At 38.2% G+C, this 22,880-nt stretch overlaps 1 protein-coding gene across 3 annotated transcripts in view; it reads right to left on the reverse strand.

The window, feature by feature from the left end:
* Nucleotides 1–1,541: 1,541 nt before the first annotated feature.
* Nucleotides 1,542–22,880, reverse strand: part of LOC100022865 (protocadherin-11 X-linked) — a 575,820-nt gene continuing 554,481 nt past the window's right edge. For 2 of the 3 annotated variants that reach the window (XM_056808906.1, XM_056808908.1), the window contains 2 exons: nucleotides 11,595–12,063; nucleotides 1,542–1,675 (listed from right to left, as the gene is read on the reverse strand). In XM_056808906.1, the coding sequence (XP_056664884.1) occupies nucleotides 1,672–1,675; nucleotides 11,595–12,063 (473 nt within the window). In that variant the 3' untranslated portion in view covers nucleotides 1,542–1,671. Of the gene's footprint in view, nucleotides 1,676–6,681; nucleotides 12,064–22,880 lie in introns of those variants that run through there. The other variant, XM_056808907.1, reaches the window with a different exon arrangement.

A 22,880-nucleotide genomic window follows, 5' to 3' on the forward strand; every position in this document is an offset into this window, starting at 1 on the left:
ATCCTTTGAGGCTGAGGTCAGAAGTTTGCCCGACTCTTCCCAGCCCTTCAATCCATGGCATCACAGCACCTTGGGTTGGGAAGGGGCCTCCCTCCCATGGACCCACAAACCCTGACCCTAGTTCAGAGGATGCCCCAAGAGGTAATATCCAGTCACCATTTGAAGGGACCAGTGAGGAGGAACTGCCACAGGGGCACATCTATAAAGGCATGGGAACGCAGGTGCCCAAGCAAGAGGGTGGCTCTGCTTTCTCTCCTTGAGAACCTAACCTCCTTGACAGCCTCTTTTGACAAGTTTCAGAGGCCCCAAAAGGAGGTCTGAGGAGGTACTGAGAGGGATTAAGGAGAGGTCAGGAGGAAGGGAGCTGGAGGAGTGGAAGGAAATGGGAAAAGTCAGGTGCGTGACTGTCTGCCAGAAGATAGCTACTGCAGAGGTCAAGGAAAGGAGGGGAAGCCCCAGTGCCCAGGCAGGCAAGGCCAAGGCAGGAGGAATCTGGTGATCTGAAGTTGTATTCAGAGGCAGGGAGGCTAGAGGGAGGGAGTCAATTCAGGCAGGAGGCACAATAGGGCTCAGTTGGGGGTAACAGGAGAACAGAGGCCCTGGGTAAAGTGGGCAGCTGCTGTGATGCCAGGCTCCAGAGTACTGGCCAGTGGGAGACACAACTAATCCCACAGAACAAGCACACAGGAACTCACATGCACATGTGCTCCACCCTCCACTAAATCTGCAGGTGATCAGAAGCCATCCTTCAATGAGGTACTGAACAGAGAGCTTCAGGTCATCAAAACAAGGTGCAGCTGCCCATTTTTGATAGCTAAGGGTCCAGCATCCTCCCCCCATTTAAAACTTATTTTTATTATTTAACCAGGTATACTGAAATTCCTGATCTGTCTACTGAGTTTCATTTGTATTATATAAGTTCTGGACTCACTCTCCCAACCTACATATTCTGATGAACAAATTAGACCCCTGCCCCCAACATGGCTGCCATTTTCTCCCCTCAGTGTTCTAGGCTTACTTCTTTTTTTAACCCCTCACCTTCCATCTTATTATCAATACTATGTATTGGTTCCAAGGCAGAAGAGTGGTCAGGGCTAGGCAATTGGGTCAAGTGATTTGCCCAGGGTCACCCAGCTAGGAAGTGTCTGAGGCCAGATTTGAACCCAGGACCTCCCATCTCTGGGCCTGGCTCTCAGTCCACTGAGCTACTCAGCTGCCCCCCTTTAGGGTTATTTCTGAAGGGTTTTTAAAGCGGTTCATTTCCAACAAACCCCTGTATAGGGTGATTCCTCCTAATATTATTCACCAACTTCTCAGTTCCCCCAATATCACTGAAAACCAATGAACACTTTCTTTTGCAAAAGAACATTTACTCTCTCCAACTTAACAGTGTTGCTAGCAAATATCCCCTCCTTTCCCATCCAGTTCACTTCTGAGGGCAGGATAAGAAATGGATGGATCACTGTCTGGCTCGCAGCTCATCTTACCTTACTTAGCTTTGGGCCACTGCTGAACTAGGGCAAACAGGGTCATAAACTCACCATACTAAGCTGCTGTGGCGTCTGGCAGCTTCTTTCATGGACTCCAGTTGCTGGCCTCTTAAGAGTAGTTTTTTCAACCTTTCCAAGCTCACAGGGTGGGAAACTGCTTCATTCCATCTCCATTATTCACTTACCTACAATCAAGAAAGAAGAAACACAACAAAAACCAAAAGCAACCATCAGTGTCATGCATTCACAACCCCATGGGAACCAGGTAGGCTACCGGCAGCTAGCAGCTGGCCACTATGGATTTCACCACTGCTGCCTCTCTCCCCACTGCAGCCTTACAGCAGAGTTCTTGACTTGCTCAAGGACTTAAGAGAAAAAGTTAGTCCACAAGCATTTATGTAGAGCCTACCATGTACCATGCATTGTATCAAGTGCTGAGAATAAAAAGAAAAGTTAAGACCAGTTTCTGTTTTCCAATAGTTTACATTATAACAACTATGTACAAACAAGATAGATAGCGGGTAAAAGAAAAATAATCTCAGATGAGAATTGACTACATATCCTTCAATGTTTCCATTCAAAAGATATCACAGGCAGCCTGTAGCTAACTTTTCCAAGAGCCCATTCAATTTTATGTTTTCATTTTCTCTTCCCAAAACTTAATCATCTGTGAGAGAAAAACGTTAAATGATTGTTTGGCTATTTATGTCTTTTGTGCTCCATTTAGCTTTCCCTTTATGAAGTTAGATGTTATGTCTTTAGGCACATATATAGGTTTAATAGTGCTAATAATGAGAGGCAGTGTAGCATTATGGATAAAGAGCTGGCCTTGGAGCCAAGACCACCAATATCGACACATATCGGATGGGTAATCCTGAGCAAATCACAGTGTTCTAGGCAACTCTAAGATTAGCAGTTGTCAAGAAGGTGCTGACCTGCATTGATAGGATTTTTCCTTAGAAGTTCATTCTTCCAGTGAAATCATATTTGCTCAATATCCCTATTGATATGTTTTATTTCATCAGTTACCATGCCTTCAAGCATAGTTTAGCTTGACGTAATTTGGGGGGTCTTTTCCGATACCACGATCTTAATTCCTTTAGTGGAATCCCCTGATACACTGTAAATGTTTTTCCAGTCTTTCATTTTCACTCTATGTATCTCTTTGCTTTTTGGACGCTCATTTTAGAAATATGTCCTTTTGATGCTTTGCATATTTCGATCACGGCCATTTGACTCTCTCCCCCTCCCCATTCATCTCTCTTGAGACAAAAAAAGACATTAAACAAAAACATTTGCTACACATTTGACAAGATTGTAAAATATTCTGTGCTAGCAGTTTCATTATCGGATTTCTGGGACTCCCTGTTTTGTTCTGGTTTTGGATTTCCCAAAGTTCAGTTTCCTTGTATCTTTTTCTTTGCTTTTTGGCTGTCATCGCTGAGATGATTATGTTTGCCCTATACTGGTTAACATGGAAGTTTTGCCATTTACTCTGAATTTCTCACAGTCATAATTTCTCACTACCAAGTCATATTCTATTACACTGCTATGTGAGGCACAATCACAGTATGACCAGTGTTAAGCCAATAGTTTCACAGAAAATAGTGTTAAACTAAGTTCAAAGCCATGTTTATACCCTGCCATCCATTCAGGAAGTATTTCCAAAGTGTGAAGGTAGCTTGACATTGAAAAGCAGAAGTTTACCAGCTCAGGAGTCAGTACAGGCTAGTTAGTTAGAGAAGGAGAAGTTGTACCGTGAGAGGGAATCATCCTTGTAGAGCAGGAAGGGATTTCTCTCCATCCTTCCCCACAGTGATCCTGTTACTTTGAAACAGAACTACTCAAAGTGGGAGGACATATAGGATTCCAGTAGGTAACAGAGACAGTCTCTCTAGACAGACATGGACACCAAAAGGTAGTATTCAAGCAGTCATAGAAGTTAAGAAGACACCTGGATATGAAGTCAAGAAATTCTTGTTTTGGCCAACTGACAATGGAGGAGACTTGGTGAATAGAGTTGGGCAACTGTGCCCTTTAGGGAGCTTTGTGATAACTCCACGAGAAGGAAAAGGAAATTAAGGTCCTGCTGTGCCAGAGAAGTGAGTTACTTGGGCCATACGTGTTCTCTACACGTGTACCTCATGACTTTGGGGTTCTAAGTTTGTACCTACTTATCCCATGGATGTTGTATTTGTGGGAGAGTACACCTTGGGTTTATGAGGAGGACCTTTTGTAGCTGCCATTATTACTATGCCACATTAATAAATACCTTGGCTGAGAGCTACTTGTGTTTACCACTTGAGGTTTTTAAGCTACAGTGGTAGGGACCTAGACCTTTAGAGTAACCTAGAACCAAACTCAACCTGTAAACCTGTAAATTGAGCAGACAGTTCAGACAAGGGTATTCTATGTATATCATAGTTTTTTCATCCATCTACCATCCATTCAGGCAACATCCATTTTATTTTCAGATCTTTCCTACCACTGAGAGTGTTGCTATGAATATTTCAAAATATATTAAACTTTAGTATCTAGATTTGACTTTCTGAGAGTATATGACCACAAGTGATTTTTTTGAATCAAAAGCAAACAGATAGTTTAAACACTTTTTGCATAATTCCAAATTGATAACCAAAATAGTTGAATTCCACAGCTTTACCAATGTTACACAAATGTGCTATTTCCCCATAACCCCTCAAACATGGATTATTACTATTTTTGGTTGTTTTTTTTTCCATTTACATCGCATAAGGTGAAACCTCAGAGTTTTAAAATTTTATATTTCTTTTACTTTTAGTGATTTAGGCACATGACCCAGAAACTGTCTACGTGCGGCCAAAAAAAGGTAGAAATGTAATCGGGAAATGTTTTATGGAATAAAAATATAACACAACATAGATAATGCTAATTTGTGGTTTTCTAAGTCAATATGCAGTCCAGTGTTTTGTCTCTGTTACAGTCTGACACCACGCACCTCGGATATAGAGAACATTTCATGTGATAGAGAGCTAAGCCTTGGAACTAGAAATCTTGGTGTCATTGACTAGTTCTGATTCCAACTGGTACCTTGGTGGTTTAGGTCCAAAATTGGAATGAAATGAGGTAGCGAGAGTCCACCTAACTGTTAACAAAAGGAAAGGACCTGGCTATTAGGCACACCAGGAGAATATTCAGAGCAGGAAACAATATTCTTCCAGAATATAGACTTGATTCAGCTGAGCACAGCAAAACTGTGCTAGTTTTGATTATTCTGTACATATTGCCTCAAATACAAAGTCCAGCCCCTCACGACCTGGCTATTTTGCTTCCAAGCAACCAAGAAGCTCCATCAATGTTCCAAGCGCAAGCCACCTAAGCTGATAAAATCTTGGGAATAGTTCCAATATCTGAAAAAAACCAACTAGCCTAACTAGCATGGAGGAATGAAGGGGTAGGTTGGCTGGAGGCCATCGTTTCCACCACACTCCACATTGGTCAGCTTGGTATTAAAAGGATGGGTTAATGGTCTTTTCTAGAACAGAGTTTTCTAAATGAGACTAAGAAAGGGCATTGACTGCTACATAAGGATCCCTGCAGGCCCATTTGTACTTAGTTTAACAATGTAATATTATGTATATTTTATTATATTTTCATTCATTTTGTTAAATATTTCTCAATTACATTTGAATCTGGTTCTGATCACATTTGGGGAATGCTGTTAAGCTGTGTGTCAGACACTTTGGTTTTAGAGTCATTTCCACTGCTCAAATAACCATTAGATAGCCTTTGCTTTGGAAATGCAAGAAGCCTGACATATCGGCACTGAAGGAGGAAAAGAAAAAGTAAAACAGAAACGACGGAATGACCATCTGCAAAAGTGATTAAAAATGGGGGAACGAAGACCCGGAATCTCAGGTTTCTTCTTCCCTTCCTGCAAAGGACCAAGTTCCAGAGCTAAACAATCTGGCCACCCTTCTCAGAACATAACCCTCCAGCGCTACTACAGGCGGTAGGAATAAGAGGGGTGGGAGGTGGGGTCCTACAGAGAGAAGAAGTTAGACAAGAAATGATGCCAAATTAGAAGGGCTGAATAATTGCGACTTGCATCAAGTATAAGAGTATCTGTTTGAGAGTGCTAGAATAACGCGAGTTGGTAGTATTTTAATATTACTCTTTGATAAGAACAGTAGCTAATTAGAGAAAGAGGGGTGCCCACATAAACAATAATTCTAATAAAATAGCCTTTTTATTCCTTTTTCTTAAGTTCATAAAACTTAGACTCTTGTTTCAATGCTACGCAATCCTAATTAGCATTACTTCATGAAATTTTTGTTTTATATGTATAATATATATGAATGTATATATACACATACATATAAATATATATATATATGAATATACACACACACACACACACATATATATATATATATAATATAATATATATCACAGGCAGCTGGTTAGGTGGTACAAGTGGACAGAGCACTGGGCTTGGAATCAGGAAGACATCTTCTTTATGAGTTCAAACCCAGCCTCAGACACGTACTAGCTGTGACTCTGGGCAAGCAACTTAACCCTGTTTGCCTCAGTTTCTTCATCTGAAAAGTGAACCGGAAAAGGAAATGGCCAACTACCTCAGTCTCTTTGCCAAAGCAAAGTCCAAATGGGGTCATGAAGAGTCAGACACAACTGAAACAAGTGAACAACAACATAACTATCTAACTTTCTATCTATCTATCTATCTATCTATCTATCTATCTATCTATCTATCTATCTATCAAACTGAAACTGATAGCAGTATTAGCAGACCATGCATGCAGAGAAGCTTGTTATAGTTCAGAAAATGTTTTGAAGAGGGAATTTAGAAAAGATTCAGTATAGTTAGTTATAGACTTAAGTAGCTGGAATGAAGGGACAATTAACTTGGATTTGTTTAAGACATTTCCTCAATTTACCAGAACGTTATTCAGTTTAGAAGACAGTGGGTTAGTATGAAAGCTGGCCAATGTTATTTAATATGAAAAAATAGAAAATTTCAAAAGAATTTAAATGTAAGTCAAGTCAAAGATTAGAGGATTAACCCAAAGGGGGGTGGGGGGGCGGAAATAACATAGAAAGCTAATTTGCAGAGAATCATTTGATAACATTTCATTGATCCAAGTAAAATCTTTCAGTTTGCCTTGAAAAACAACCAAACAAAGATATAAAGTTTTTATTTTATGGAATGAGTTTATTAATATTCATTAATTATAAGACATCATGCTATACAGAACCTGAAATAGAACTACTACTACAGAGTTACTTCTAGACTACCCGCCGCTAGCCTAGGCCATACAGTATCCACCTCTCTTACTTCCAAACTGTGGTTAGACCTGCTTCCTTACACACATTGTTCACTTTCAGATCCTGCAAGATGTCACAAAGAATCTCTCCAAAATACAAACATAAATATAGATTTCAAAAGTTTTTCAAATATCATATCTAAATATAACATAATTCACACAGATATTTTTTTCTAAGTTACCAGGTAAATTCTTTGCCTTCAAATCTTTAACATCTATTTTTGCACACACACACACGCACACACACACATACACACACTTAACACCAGCCTCTTTGATATCGTTTGTGCTGGTAAATGTTGGTTGTCAGATTTTGTTTAAGATTATACTTACTATGAATCAATTGATGGTTAGTATGTAAAAATGATTATAAATGAGAAATCCTCTTTGAGACTTTCATACCCAATTCCTCTGATACGGTCAATTGGCACATAATGTAAGTAATGCCCAGGTTTTGTACTGCTCGTGCTTCCATGTTTTCTGGATCACTTATGCTACCTTGAAATAGAGATGCATTTTTTCTAAAAGAATTAATGATGGGCTTAGAAATATCCTGATGAAAATTTTAAAATAATTTTTCTGATGTAGGAGAAGAGTCAAGAAACTTAAGACACAAAATGACATATTTACTTGAAAGTATAGGTCTGGTTAAACGAGTAAATTAAAAGAAAATATGAACAATATTATATATGTATATGTAGTTAAATATACATATATATTCCTTAAGAAAAACAACTAAGGTTGAAATCTGCATGAGTTGAAACCAATCAATTTCTTCAAAAGTAAGGCAGGATAGTTTTCCTTTGTAAGAATAATTTAGAAATGCAAAATTGGTGGATTTTGCATGAGTCTTTTAGCATTTTCAAAATAGTACGACATGTTATTTTACGAAGGCAAGGTTCTCTCTTTTGTTACCATTATACACAATAACAAAGTTAATCATTAAGTTAACTACCATTATAACATAGATAGAATTGTTTTTAGCTCCACAAATTCACATAATTAAAAGTAAAATGTCAAGTGACTAAATAAGATTACACAAAAATGTACACTCTATGCACTAAGTTGTTTCTAGATCTTAGATAATAGTTATACAACATGTAGAAGTCTACTGGTATTAGTTCTTAAGACACTGACACAGCATTTGCTGAAATTGCAAAACAAAGTTTAAAGAAGGTATACATTCTTGATATAAGATGTTTAGTGGAGAGGCACGATCTTATCAATGCTGCCCATTTGCTGTGTATGATTATAGGAATGAAATACACAGTCATCGTATTGTTAAATTGATTTTAGGTTAATGGGGCCGAATATTGGGAATAACGTATTCTAAGAAGACCCATCATGCATCTTTGTTCTTTTGGTGGGACAATTTGCTGATAAATTTTAAAGCTAGATCAATGTTTGTGGGTTTTCAAAAAACAAACAGTTCTTCCTTTCCCATTCTAGCCCCAAAGAAGGAATCACTGTTTATCTGAAAAGCGAGTGCCAGGGTAAAATTATTCTCACATTGACAAATTCCCATGGATGCTCCTCCTACTCTGTGCCTTTATTTGTTTCATGAAATCATTGATGGCATCAGAGTTCTTACTGGGAATGAAGTCCTGAAATAAGCAAGTCAAAAATGCCTGATCGAGTAGAAACTTGGTCCAAGAATGCATTGGATCAAATACCTGAACACACATATCTGCCTCTGGCCAAACCTGGCCTGACATGCCCCCCTGTCCCAATATGATGGTTAGGGTGCCTAGCTACTGACATTTACTAAATAATCAGGACAGGCAGTGTGAACTAGTATACAGGGGGGAGCCAGTTCTGCACTGAGGAGAACTTGAGTTCAAGTCCTGCTACTGACACATACTAGCTATGACTCTGGGCAAATTAGCCTCTCAGTGCTGCAGACAACTTTGAGTCTATTATAGACGAGTCGCTGATGTGCATTAGGGAATTAACCCACTGATGGGCTCTCCCAAACCTCTCCAAAACAAGCAAAAATGAACCCTTTCTCTAACCTGTAAATCTAATCGAATGATCTAAGAGCTGAAAAGGACCTTTAGAGTTCCGTAGCCTGGCCCTATACCTCTAGAAAGGTGAACATCCAACTTTTACAAACTTCAGGGATGGAGCTTAAATAGCCTCCCTCAATTACTCATGAAATAACCCTACTTTTCAGGTTCTCATATATATTACACACACCTTCTGCTCAAGTTAAAGATGACTTCCTTTTATTCTATTCTATGTTGATATATGGCAATTATCCATAACTCTGATGTGTTATTTTATGCGCCTGCACAATTCTCTTTGGTTCTAACTCTTGTAGGTGTTCTCTTAGGCCTTGTTTTTCAATCGTTTCAATTTTTTCACAGTTTTCTAGGTGCTAAGTTCTCAACATCCTTTAAAAGTCATGATACCCCAGGTTAAATTTGTGACTGGTTAACAGATGTAACTTAATCGATTTTCTAAGCTCAGAATGGAAAGTACTTATGATGGGGTCATTGAAAAACTGGCAGAATCTATCCATGATGCAGAACCAACTAGTTGGCATTTGGTTATTTCCAGCCAGCCCTTGGATGTCACAACATTCTGGTGACAGTATCTTACTTCATGATCTTAGCTTATTTATTCCTTCAATAATCTTATCAAGCACTGGGCTTTTGGGGATCAAACCATTTGGAAATGCCATGGGAATTTTCTGGTTCTAGATTTGCCTTCTCTTGGCCTTTACAAATATGCATGATATATTTTTGTGACACAGATAAGATCCAAATAAGCTTCCAACCATTTAGGCCAAACTCAGAAATTCCTGGGAAATGACCTTGTTTTGCTTTTTCTATCTTTTGATCATTAAGAAGCAGACGCTAATAGCTATAGGTAGCCCCAATCTATCCCTCTCAGTCCAATTGGCCTTTCCTTTGAATATAAAGAATGTAAAGTTACAGCTACTGCGTGTCAGTCTCCAAAAGATTCACATTGCTTTTTCAGGATTCGCATGGGACTGGAAACCAGTGTACCACAAACCTCTCTAAATAGTACTGAGAAATATAAAGAAGGAAAGAAAAAGAAACCTGTCATCAGCTATTTGGCAGTTTTGTCAATTAAATTCTGATTTTAAAGTGAAGCTCTTCTATAACTAAAATCAAAACGATTTCAATAAGCTGAAATCAAGGAAATTAAATATACAGTTACAAAGCTACTTATACCTGCTGGGCACATAGAGAGACGGTGTCTCAACATCCAGTGAAATCCTCACCAATTGGAACATTTTTTTTTACCAGAAGCTTATATTACAACATTTTACACACACATTTTACTCATAAATTATATCTTTAAGTTACACATTATGAAGCCTATATCTAATTTTATCCACAAGAAAGTTACTTTTTTTTTGTTTTTGTTTTTGTTTTTGTTTTTTTTTTTTGTTTTTTGTTTTTTGTTTTTTGTGTTTTTGTTTGTTTGTTTCTTTGCTTATTTCTTTGTTTCTTTGTTTCTTGTGTTTGGGGGATTTTTTTTCCTCCCCTAAAACACAGTTGTCTCTTGGTATAGTAACATTGAAACTAGACAAGTTGCCCGGGTTTTGCTATGAGAAATCAATTTGGGGTGGAGTTTCTGTGACTTGGTGAAATGTACACATAGAAGAGAATGACTGGTTAAAAAGAGGAAAAAAAAACAAAACAACAGACAACGGAAGGAAATAATTTCCTTAGGAATACCAAAGTATTCCTTGTCACCACAGAAGGATATCTCTTGATTCCTATCTGGGATTTCTTGGTTTTCCTTTTATGGTGTAGCAAGTATTTCTTATCCACCACAGGAAGCAGTCAGCAACTCCTAATCTCCTCCAGCATATCACTTAGAAATTCTGTACAAGAATATATTTGACGTATATTTATAATTATGTGTGTCCAACGTTTGCTTCCTGCTTTTCATCTACATAATGTCAGTTATTTTCTTCAATAAGTTGAGCTAGAATGACAAAATTCCCTTAGTCTAATGGGCTTAGTGTGTGGTTATCTATAGTTATATTGAATCCTTTATGGAAAATCTTTCAGTAAGTGCCTATAGTGCTGTAAAATTAACATTTAAATCACCAGTATATTCTCTTGGCGACAGTAGTTTACAGCCAGAGCCCTGAATCAGGCACCAAATCTATTCGGCTTCCTTGTGTTTTTAGTCCTCTTATGTTCAATTTCCAGGGACATTAACTAATAGGAACTTGGGAAAGGAAAAACCGGATTAGTAATGGAAGAATGGCTAAACAATGACAGATGCAATGAGTCTTGGTAGAGCTTATGTTAAACTAGGAAGGTAAATCTGAAAAGAAAAAAGTCCCTTTGGAAATCCAGTAGCCTGTTCTGGGCACAGTGCAGTGCATTCTAGTGCCGAGTATCCGCTAAGCAGTGGTGCATTAAGGGCCAATTGAGCTTTGTGGTATGGTTTAGGTTGACTTTGAAAAGCATGTGAATAAGTTGGTATAATTCACATACAGAAGCAGAAATTTGGACCCAAAGTTCAGATGCATTCACTTAGCTTTCATGTGTCACCATAGCCCTTTACCACTGCCAAAGAGTATTTCTTGACTTTGGTTTCTCCATATTTGATTCAAATTTCAGTCAAACTAGGGATCTAGCTCTAGCTCTTGAAATTAATTCCGGTTTTAGTTTCTATTTACATATATACAAGTTGAACAGTTCTTAATATGCATGTATTTCAGTTCTTACGCTTTGATTATATACACTCACTCCTGAAGTCTGAAACAGCTAGCTTAGCTGCTGGGCCTTACATGGGATTCTCGTCAACTTTGGGAAACTCCCGTCGAGCCCGTCCAGGAGGGAAGGTCATCATAGGAATTACTTTGATTGAGTTATCATGCTCAGCTGTGCAAAACAGGCCTCTGGGACCACTTCTGCGGCCCTGAATAGAGTCATCCTGTGCAAAAAGTCCTCCAGTAGCGCCCCTTTCTTCAGGCCTAGCACCATGCCCCAATTCTAGCCTCTGTGCCTGAGGAGGACTGGGGCAAATGGCAGCAGCCTGGGGCTGTGGAGGATTATGACATAACACTGTGGTAGTGATCAGATTTGAAGCAGGAGGACTGTGTCGAATCACGGCAGGAGGCTCCGGAGACCGAGGCTGCTGGTACTGGGGCAGCGCAGCGGGCATCCAGCAGGAGTCAGAATGGCCAAGAATAAAGCATTCTTGGGTGCAGTTGTCAGAGGCTTCTTCAAGGGTTGGCTGCACGGTTACTTCAGCAGCTGGAAGAGAGGAAAAAAAAAAACCAAATGTTATCATCTACACTTAGAAGAAAGCCTACTGAAGAGAATGTTGGCGCTGAATGAAAAAAGTATCGGGACAGGCAAATATAATTAGTATAAACCCAAACTGTGGATTCCTAACGTTTTTGTAAATCCGCTCCCTCAGTCTGGCTCTGGAGAGAAATGGAAATGTAGTACAATGAAGCCTACTCAAGAATGCTTTACAAGTTTTACTGCACAACTCGAGATAACAGGAGAAATTGTGGCACTGACTGGCATTCAGAAATGCAAATTGAGTCAAGGGAAAACCGCACACAGTTACTTATATGATTCAAACCCAAAGAATTCATCCAGCTAATGGAAGGAAAAGGGTTTCCTTTGGCTTGAATTATCCAGATAACTGATGTTTTACTCTATGCCACTAGATTGTAATATAATATATAGCATATGTAATACATAATCATAGGATGATGTATGCCTATAGTTTATCTAATCCTTTCAATGATAAGCCTCTTGAGTGCAGGGACTGTCTATCCTCTCATCTTGCAGCCCTAGTGCTAAAGCAAAGTGCCTGGTAAATAGTCGGAGTATAATAAATGTTTACGGGTTGACTGGCATGCAAAATGAGGCTGAAAGCAGAGGCAAATCATAGCCAAACCACATTTTCATTTTTTAATACACCATTTCCCCCTTCTAAGTATTGGAGGACAAAATCCACTTTTTGTTGATGCCTTTATTATAAAAGTCTGTCAATGGCATGTAAGGCTGCTGATTCGTAGAGTACTTTAAGTTTCCTAAAATGATGTCTAAATAACCATTGTGGGGAGTATGGTCCTACGAAGGGAGTCTGTGGAAATCTAGAGGCAATAAAGAACAGTTCCTGCTCTCTAGGCGCTTAGAATCTAATTTGCAGAAGACAAAAGAAAAGACAGGAGAACATATCGGAGGCTGTTGACCTGGGGATGCTTTGCGGAGACAAAACCTATTGGATATTTTGCAACATGAGATATTCTTTCGTATGATAAAGCACTCTTATAAACATGCTTCTAAACAATGTAGTAAATAATCATGTATGCCCCCATTCTCAGGAATGTCTGTGCCCAAATTGCGTGGTAAAGGATACATGAGGAAACACTGGAAACCTGGGCAACTAAGAGTAAATTAAATTAAATTTGGAAAGGTAGTCTGTTCACTTCTTAGATTTGTCCCAAAGTTTCATGAATGAAATATAACTTTAAAAGTAATTGTTTTCTTGAAACATGACAGAAGAGAGGTTAGAAACACCAAAACTGGTAGACCTCAGGGGCTGAGCCTCAACCTGCCAATATATACAGTTTTGAATGCTACAGAGTAAAACAGTTGATAAGTCCTTCATATTTGAACTTGGATTATACTGTTTTACAGCTAAATCCAATGATCAGAACATATTGGAGCCTGATACTGCTATTGGTGTCCTTTGCAAGGATCCACTCACTATATATCTATGCGTACACACTTGGCGAATACAGAGTGAAAAACTTTGGAATGTTAATTACAGATTGTCATTCAAAGAAGCAAATAACAAGATATCGGAAAACATGGAGCAAATGAAGAAGGGATCAAAGGCACATTTTGATTTTCCTGATCCAAGGGAATAAAAAAGTGCTCATTCAGAAAGACCATAAAGAATCCAGCTTGAACCAAAAATAACAAAGAGGGAACTTAAAGCAACCCACACTCTAACTTATTAAACTATATTTTATAGAGATTGAAAGGCTTATATATTCCAAAATAAACCAGTAACATATAGCCACATCGGTAGAGCAGCTTTTGTCTTGACCTTAAACAATATTACAATTGATGGAAAAGAAAAAAAATCAAATGTATTTTAAAAAACATCTTAAGCAGGGGGAAGCTGGGTGGCTCAGTGGATAGAGTCAGGCTTAGAGCTGGGAGGTCCTGGGTTCAAATCTGGCCTCAGACACTTCCCAGCTGTGTGACCCTGGGCAAGTCACTTGACCCCCATGGTCTAGTCCTTACCACTCTTCTGCCTTGGAGCCAATACACAATATTGATTCCAAGATGGAAGGTAAGGGTTTTAAAAAAATAAAATAAAATAAAAGCATCTTAAGCAGAGTTGATATATATACATATAAATACACACTCAAATGGTGAAAGAGGTACCAAGTGGTACCTGATCCAATGAGAAAAACAGTAATTATACCACCAATTAGCAGTCTGTGAGGGTATGAACTATTCTCACAGTAAATGAACCTTGAGATTAGAAGGAGTGCTTTCTAGAAAAGCATATACCCTGGCATAGCAGATACGGGGCAGGAAGCAAAGTTAGGGAAGACCTAACTCTTAGATTCCAGCCTTTCAGGGGCCTTCATTCCTGATCTGTTGAATGGGGATGATGGTAATACCCACAGCATCTGTCTCATAGAGTTGTGAGACTCAGATGAGATAATGTATGTAAACTGTTATAAAATTTCAAAGTGCTACATACAAATGTCAATTGATGCTGTCATTTTCTACACTGATCTGACATTTCTTAGAGAAGCTACTCTAGGAACCTAAATCATTTACTTGAGCTAGTATGGAAACAGATTAAAATGTTTATTTGTGCAGAAACACAGAAGAAAAACAACTGCTTGATCACATGGTTCAATGGGGATAGCATTGGGGATGAAGACTCTAAACAATCACACTAATGCAAGTATCAATAATATGGAAATAGTTCTTGATCAGTGACAGTGGAATTGCTCATTGGTTACGGGAGGGGAGAGGGAGAAGGAAAGAACATGAACCATGGAACCATGGAAAAATATTCTAGATTAATTAATTAAATAAAATTTAAAAAGGATTCATTTGTGGATTTCAAGATGGATATTACTTTTAGGTAAGAATTGATTCTGAAGTGGTCACAAAGAATGGAATAAACACTGCACCGTGAATGGGGAAAATCTGATTTTGAATTTGACTTCAAGCACTTCCTAGTGAGTTCTTTATTCTCTCTGGGCCTCAGTTTCCCCATTGTTAAATGTGGAAGCTGGGGTGTGAATCTATGATTCAAGATAATGAGAAAGGTAATGAGAAATGTGAATATTTTTTATCAAAATCTCCTAAATTACTGGCTATGTTACCTTAGAGAGGCAAGAGGGTATGCTGAATGGAATTCTGGACTTGTAGTTAACAAGCCTTGTTTAAATCCCACCTCTCATACTTACTATATGATTTTGGGCAAGCTGCTTAGCTTTTGCATCTGTAAAATGAGAATAGTAATAGCACCTATCTCCCAGTATTGTTGTGAGAATCATGTTAGCTAATGTATGAAAAGCTCTTTACAAACATTATATGGTTAGTTGTTAAGGTAAGTTTTTTGAGGTGGACTTCAAAAGGATTGAGTATCATTCTTGTTCCTTTTAGCTTTTGCCAATCACATTCAGCAATAGTCTGATTTGGGGGATTAAATTTAGATTTCTCATCAGTTTACATGTGTTATTTAAATTTTCCGAAAGAATTCCCAATGTACTTCTTTTTCCTGACAGTTGCTAGCAATTCAGGTCTCTTTTGCTGCTAAAAAAATGAGAGGAGAAAAAGTTGTAGAGAACAAATTCACACATTCCTGGCCTTTCCTGAAATCTGGAGGATTTTTAAAAATTCATTGATTTTAAAGTAAAATTGGACTAAAAAAACCCTACCCTAACGCTCGATCATTGCAGAAAGTGTTCCTGCCTTTTTGAAATGTATGGCAGTAGGGCATAAACTAATTACTTTAAAGGATAAGCCAGTGCCCAAAGTTCATTAACGTTAAGCCTTCTGGAGGCAGCTGGGTGGCTCAGTGGATTGAGAGTCAGGCCTAGAGACCAGCAGTCGTAGGTTCAGATGTGGCCTCAGACACTTCCCAGCTGTGTGACCCTGGGCAAGTCACTCGACCCCCATTGCCTAGCCCTTACCACTCTTTTGCCTTAGAACCAATACCCAGTATTGATTCTAAGATGGAAGGTGAGGGTTTAAAAATAAAAAAAAAACATTAAGCAGGCCACTTGCTGATGAATTCCTTTATCAAGGAACTCTTGAAATAGAGAAAAAAGTTTAAATGACCCTCAAAGTTGTTAGATGAACAACATTGCAGGATGGAAGCCGAGGAGACCAAATATTATTCAGATTTGATGCTACTTATAAATACAAATTCAGCTACTGCTAAGACATTTCTCCAGTGATCAATGAATACACATAGCAACAGAGGAATTGAATTATATTAATAATTAATAACACTTTCAGTATAAATGAAAGCAAAAGTCAAAAAAGTTGCAATTAACATGGAGGATGACTCAAATACTCTCCTTAGAAAATGATGAAAGAGCTGGCAGAGTTGGTTTTTATTGTGCCTCTAAAGGCAACGAGAAACACTGTTTCATGGGACACTTGGGTCATTTCATTTTGGAAAGCTCATGAAAAGCATTGACAAGAGGTCCACTATGAAGACAACTTCATCTTGAGGGATCTTAACCACAAGAAATGACTCTGGGCATAATTTCCAAACTAGCAGTCTGTGAGACCAGAGATCCGCATCAAAACTTAGTCAACAAACATTTATTAAGTGCTCAGTATGTGTCAGGCCCTGTGCTAAGTTCATCAAAAAAGACAAAAAGCACAGTCCTTTTCCTAAAAACGTTAATATTTCTAAAAGAGAGGACAACACGCAAATAATTAGGTAGGTATAAGATCTATCCAGAATAGATAAAAGACCATCCCGGTTGGAAGGCACTACTAGCAAGTGGTAGTAGAAACCAGGACTTGGAAGGGCTACCTGCAGAAGCGGGGATTTGAGTAGAATCTTGAAAAAAGTTAAGAAAGCCAGGAGACAGATTTAAGGATAGACAGAATTCCAGATATCAAGGATACCTAATACTAAAGGAAAGTCGAGAGATGAAGTATATGCAAGGAACAAGAAGGGGGGTCACTGGACTGTGGATTATGTGGAAAGGTAGGAATAATCCGGCTTGGAAAGGTCTTTAAATCCCAAATGGAGCATTTGATATCTGATCCTGGAAGTAATAGGGAGCAAGTAGATTTTATTAATTTTGCTCGTTGTTTTAGTTAGGTTTTTTTTTTTAGTGGATTCTCTAGTCTTCTCTAAATAAACCTTCATATCATCTGTAAAGAGTGATGGTTTTATTTCCTCATTGCCCATTTTTATTGTTTCAATTTCTTTTTCTTGTCTCATTATAGCTATAATTTCTTGTATGATGTTGAATAATAGTGATGATTCAAATTTATCCCTGTTATAGATAATCTTTGGTTGTGATTTTAGACATAGACAACATTGCTTTAAGAAAGGCCCCATTGATCTTTATGTTCTCTAGTGTTTTTTAAAATAGGAATGGGTCTTGTACCTTTCAAAGGCTTTTTCTGCATTGAATGAGATATGATTTTTGTTATTATTGATAATCAATCAGGCTAACAGTTTTCTTAATATTTAACAAGCCTTCAATTCTTGGTATTAATCTCCAAGCACTCATAGCATATGCTCATTGTGATATATAGATAATTTCCAATAAAATGCCCAACAACTTTCAAGGCACTCATTCTCAGATCTATCTATATATGCAATCTCCTTGTTAGTATTTTATTTAAAATTTTGACATCAATATCCATTAGGGAGATTGGTCTATAGTCTTCCTTCTCTGTTTTTGCTCTTCCTAGTTTAGTTATTAGCACTATATTTGTGTAAAAAAAAGGAATTTGGTAGGATTACTTCTTTACCTACTTTTTTTTCCCAAATGACTACATTGGGATTAATTCTTATTTAAGTTTTTGGTAGAATTCACTTTTGAATCTATCTGGTCCTGGGGATTTTTGTCTTAGGGAGTCCATTGATGGCTTATTCAATTTCTTTTTCCAATAAAGGGTTATTAAAGGATTCAGTTACCTCTTCTGTTAATCTAAGCACTGAATTTTTTTTATAGATATTCATCTATTTCATTTAGGTTAACAGTTTTATTGGCATATAATTAGGCAAAATAACTTGTTATAATTGCTTTAATATCATCTTCAATGGTGGTACTTTTTGTTTTTTATGTGAGTAATTGTATATCAAATTAACCGATGATTTAGCTGTTTTTTTATTTCTTCATAAAACTAGCTCTTAGTTTCATTTATTAATTTTTAAAATGCTTAGTTTTATTAATCTATATTTTGATATTTAGGATCTCCATTGTGACCTTTAATTGGGTTGTCTTTCGAGTTTTCTTTTAAATGCATGCCCAATTCATTGATCTACTCTTTTTCTCCTCTATTGATATAAGTATTTAGAGATATAATATTTTGCAATTCTGTTTTCGGAGCTGTTTCTGGGAGTTTGGAAGTTTTGGGTACTTCCAAAGTGGTTTGGTTTTGGGAGAGGTGTGTAGTCACTGCTTTCTTGGTCTAAAGTTTGGTCCTTACCCAAGAAAGACCCTTTGTCTCTTGGGATTGCAATTGATACTTCTCCTCAGGGCCTCTTTTCTCTTAGGCCTGGAAATGATCTTGTTCCTTAATGTCCCTGATCCCTTGGGGCCAGAGGGGCACTGTACTCACTCTTGAATGAAAGTGTTTCTCTCTGCCCCTGAACTATTATCCAGAAGTGGGTACAGGCAATGGAGTTGCCAAACAGCGTCTGGTCCTGTATCCAGTGCTAGAATACGGCTATCCAGGAATATTTTTCTGACAAGTTTCCAGGTCTCTTTACTATCTCTGACTTGGGAGCTTTCAAAGCTGCTACTGCTAATTCGGGCACCACCACTTAATCGTATAAATGATGTTTCTTTCGGGTGGGCTCCAACCTCTTCCCCGTGTGGCATAGATCTCTCCAACCTCCTATACGTTTGTCTTGGGCTGGAAGGATGTCATACTCTGACCTTTAGTTGGTTCTGCTGCTCCAGAATTTGATCTGAGGCATTCTATCAAAGTAGTTTGGAGGGAAAGCGATCTTGGTTTCTCCCTCAGAAATCCTCTTCTCTCAAATTCCCGCAACTTCTACCCTAATCCAGCTCCTCACTACATCTCATCTAGACAATTACAATAACCTCTTCACTATTTTCCCTGCTTTCTAGTCTCTCTTATCTCCATCTTCTTTATAGCTCAAGAATTAATATTTGTAAAGTGGAATTCTAACCACATCAGCTCTCTAATCAATACTATTCAATGGCTCTGTATTGCTTCTAGTATAGAAACTTCTCTGTGTGGCATTTAGACCTCTTTGCAATAGTCCTCCAATCTACCTTTCCAGGGTCAGTTCAAATTTCTCTAATTCTTGCACTCCAGATATGGTATTATGCTAGACATTAGGGAAAAGCCAAATAAAAATGGTATAGTCCTTGCCCCTAAAGAGATTATAGTCTCCAAGGCAGATGGAAAGAGACATACTATTCAGTGAAGAAAAGACTTATTCTTCAACACTTCTTTCCATTAAAACCCCCACAACAACTTTCAAGACACTTCTTCTCAGATTTTCTTTCTTTTCTTTCTTTCTTTCTTTCTTTCTTTCTTTCTTTCTTTCTTTCTTTCTTTCTTTCTTTCTTTCTTTCTTTCTTTCTTTCTTTCTTTCTTTCTTTCTTTCTTTCTTTCTTTCTTTCTTTCTTTCTTTCTTTCTTCCTTCCTTCCTTCCTTCCTTCCTTCCTTCCTTCCTTCCTTCCTTCCTTCCTTCCTTCCTTCCTTCTTCCCTTCCTTCCTTCCTTCCTTCCTTCCTTCCTTCCTTCCTTCCTTCCTTCCTTCCTTCCTTCCTTCCTCCCTCCCTCCCATCCTACCTTCCTTCCTTTCTTCCTTTCCTTTCCTTCCTTCCTTCCTTCCTTCCTTCCTTTCTTCCTTCCTTCCTTCCTAACCATAAGTTATATCATAACTTATGATAAGTTATATATATCATATATATGTTATATCATAAGGTTATATCATGACCTTATATCATATAAGGGTTATATCATAAGGAAATATCAGATGAGAAATGCAGATTAGGTCATCTGGCAAGAGTGAGGGATAAAAGAAGCTTAGTCCAAGTATTCCAGTAGTCCCTAGGAAGTGTAAAAAGGTCTAATGGGAGGCCTTCTAACACAATGGGAGAATCTCCCGCAGAAGTACGATGGAAGAACTGTTCAGAGTGAAAAGATATGGGTAGGTCCCAGACCCATTAGAACATGCACTTGAAGTTCATCCTTTGATTTTCCCTCCCTGTGGGCTTACTAATCTTCATGAAACCTACAAAAAAAATCAAATCTGCTTTTAAACAACAAGTTCAATTCTCCTTCCTCTTTTGATAGAAAAAAAATAATCAAAACAGGCTCACACGAAGAACAGTAGAATTGCTTGTGTTACTATAATAATACATGTTAGTTTCTAGAAGATATTCTCCGAATATAACCTAGAAACACAGTTTTCCTGCTATATTCTTAGTTAAATCGAAATTTCTGATCCTTCTTCTGTGAGAAAGGAATAAGAATTGCTTTTAAGAAAAGATGTAAATGTACATAAGGTGTTGCTTATGAAAAAAAAATCAATGCTAAGATATTCCCAAGACCCAAGGCTTTTCTACAATGCAGAAGCAGAAATCGGACCTGGTTTCAGCACAGCTGGTAGTTACCAATAACTGACATGCACACCGATTCCCAAACCTGACAGTATGTCTGTAACATTTTGCCATCAGATGGAATATTGAAGAAAGGCTGAATGAGAATAGCATTATATTATTCATGAACTAGATAATTTCTGGAATGTGACGCCTTCTGATATTACAATATTATGATCAATGCAATGATTCCCAATACATTCATCAGGAATCCTATATTCTACTTGTTAGGTCAATGTGGCACGAATGACCCAATGAAGGGACTCTTGGGTCTTGATGTCTTGATGTGGAAATGACCTATAATAAAATGTGCAGGAGTCTCGAAATCTCCTTCAATGACTCCTAAGGAAGCAAGCAGGGCACCAATCTTGGACAGATTGACTGGGGGTGGTTTCTGAAAATGATTTTACTAGAATTCCACACATTTCTTTGTGGCTTTTCTTTCATTCATGATCGAGGGTGGGGTGGAGAAGAACTGAAGAGATAGCCCCTTCCAGGTAAAGCATTGGTTATGTGGAATGCCTGGGCTATAATCATGCAGGTTAATAAAGCTAGTCTTAGCAAGATGGAGACGAATTACAATTAGATCACAAAAGAAGGTTTACCAATCACATAGTGGCATGATGAGCAGAAATTTCATTTGGGGTCCCGTATAGATAGTTTTCACATAGAAGAAAGATTTGACTTTTAAAAGTCCAAAGGACAAAAGATTTTGGCTACCTTTGAGAGTCCCTTGGGAGAGTCATATTTGCAGCCTCGACCATTGGATTTACTGAAGGCCAAAGCTTGAAAACATAAGAGAAGGGTTTGAGGCTGCTTTTCAGCTTGCAAAAAGCTGATGCTTACAGGGTGTCTGATAGGATGAACACTCGTCTTTCGGAGGATGAGGGAAAGAGCTTTTTGGTCCAAGGCCATAGACTCCATAAAAGCTTATAGAGTTATTAATGGCCGGCTAGTGTAACTGATGCCTTTCATCCAATAATCCTTGCCTTTTTGTGCTAACGAAGTGGGCTGGATAATCATTACTGCTCCTAGACTGAGCAGAAAACCCATACTTATTCATAGGCAAAACTGGGACACAGCTGTGTGTGCAGGAAATCATTGGGCTAACAAGTTGTGCATCACTCTTGAACACATTCTTTTCACTTCAGTAGTCTGGAGAGGGTTTACAGTACCAGCTCTGAATCCCTACATTAGCCTTCCATCTGAGCAGAATGTTATAAGCCCTTAAAAATCAATATTGTGACAATTATCTAAATTTCCCTTTACATTCAAGAGGCCACTGTTACGTTGCTTATAAGAAAATCCCTCCCTAAAAGAACACACATACAGTTATCCCTTCTATGTTGCGGTTTTTTTCTATTGCGGTTTAAATGGATATCTTAAGTTGGAATAAGAAATTAAGTGGGAATTCTGGAGGGAGTTTTGCAGAAGCCACAGATGATATGTGAAGGCCAGCAAAGAACCCAGAAAAAAAGTTTAGAGCCTCAGAAATGCATACTTAACCTAAAATGTATAATAAGGTACTTTAAACACCCCATAAAAGAAAAAAAAAATTCAAACTTCTTTTCTGGTGTGAAAGGAGGGGCAAAAATTTTGACATGGATTTTCAAGTTGATGAGAGTGCTATGCCCCTGACCCCTGTGATGTGGAAGGGATGACTGTATTTACAGCCATGCATTGATATTAAACAATATTTTGAGTCCATTTACCAGAAAAATATTTCCCATCAAGTATTCTGTTTGAAAAATTCAACTTGAACAGCATAAAGTTAGATCTCTAGCATGTGTGTGAGCAGTTTACACACTAAGCCATTAGCAAATTTCAATCAGATGCAAGGACTTCATTAGAAAAACATAGGGAAAAATGATAGAGACTAGACTTGTGATTTCATTGGCATAGGGAACTTCTAAGAGAAGAAACTACCTCTACAAATCAGCGCCTTGTCTGCAATTTATATTCTTAGAGAAATGCTGAGAGAACTGAGAAGTTAGGTGAATTCCTCATGGTCATAGAGCCAGTACCTGTCAGAGATGGAACTTGAACCCAGGCCTTCCTGGATTAGAGGTTATCTATGCATTGGGGACAGCGAGATGGCACAGTGGATAGAGTGCCAGGCCCAGAGTAAGGAAGACTTCTTTTTTTGAGTTCAAATTTGACCTCAGACACTTGTGACACTGGGCAAATCTGTTTGCCTCAGTTTCCTTATCTGTGAAATGAGCTAGAGAAGGAA

This window comes from Monodelphis domestica, chromosome X (assembly GCF_027887165.1).
Source record: "Monodelphis domestica isolate mMonDom1 chromosome X, mMonDom1.pri, whole genome shotgun sequence".
NCBI classification, from domain to species: Eukaryota; Metazoa; Chordata; class Mammalia; order Didelphimorphia; family Didelphidae; genus Monodelphis; species Monodelphis domestica.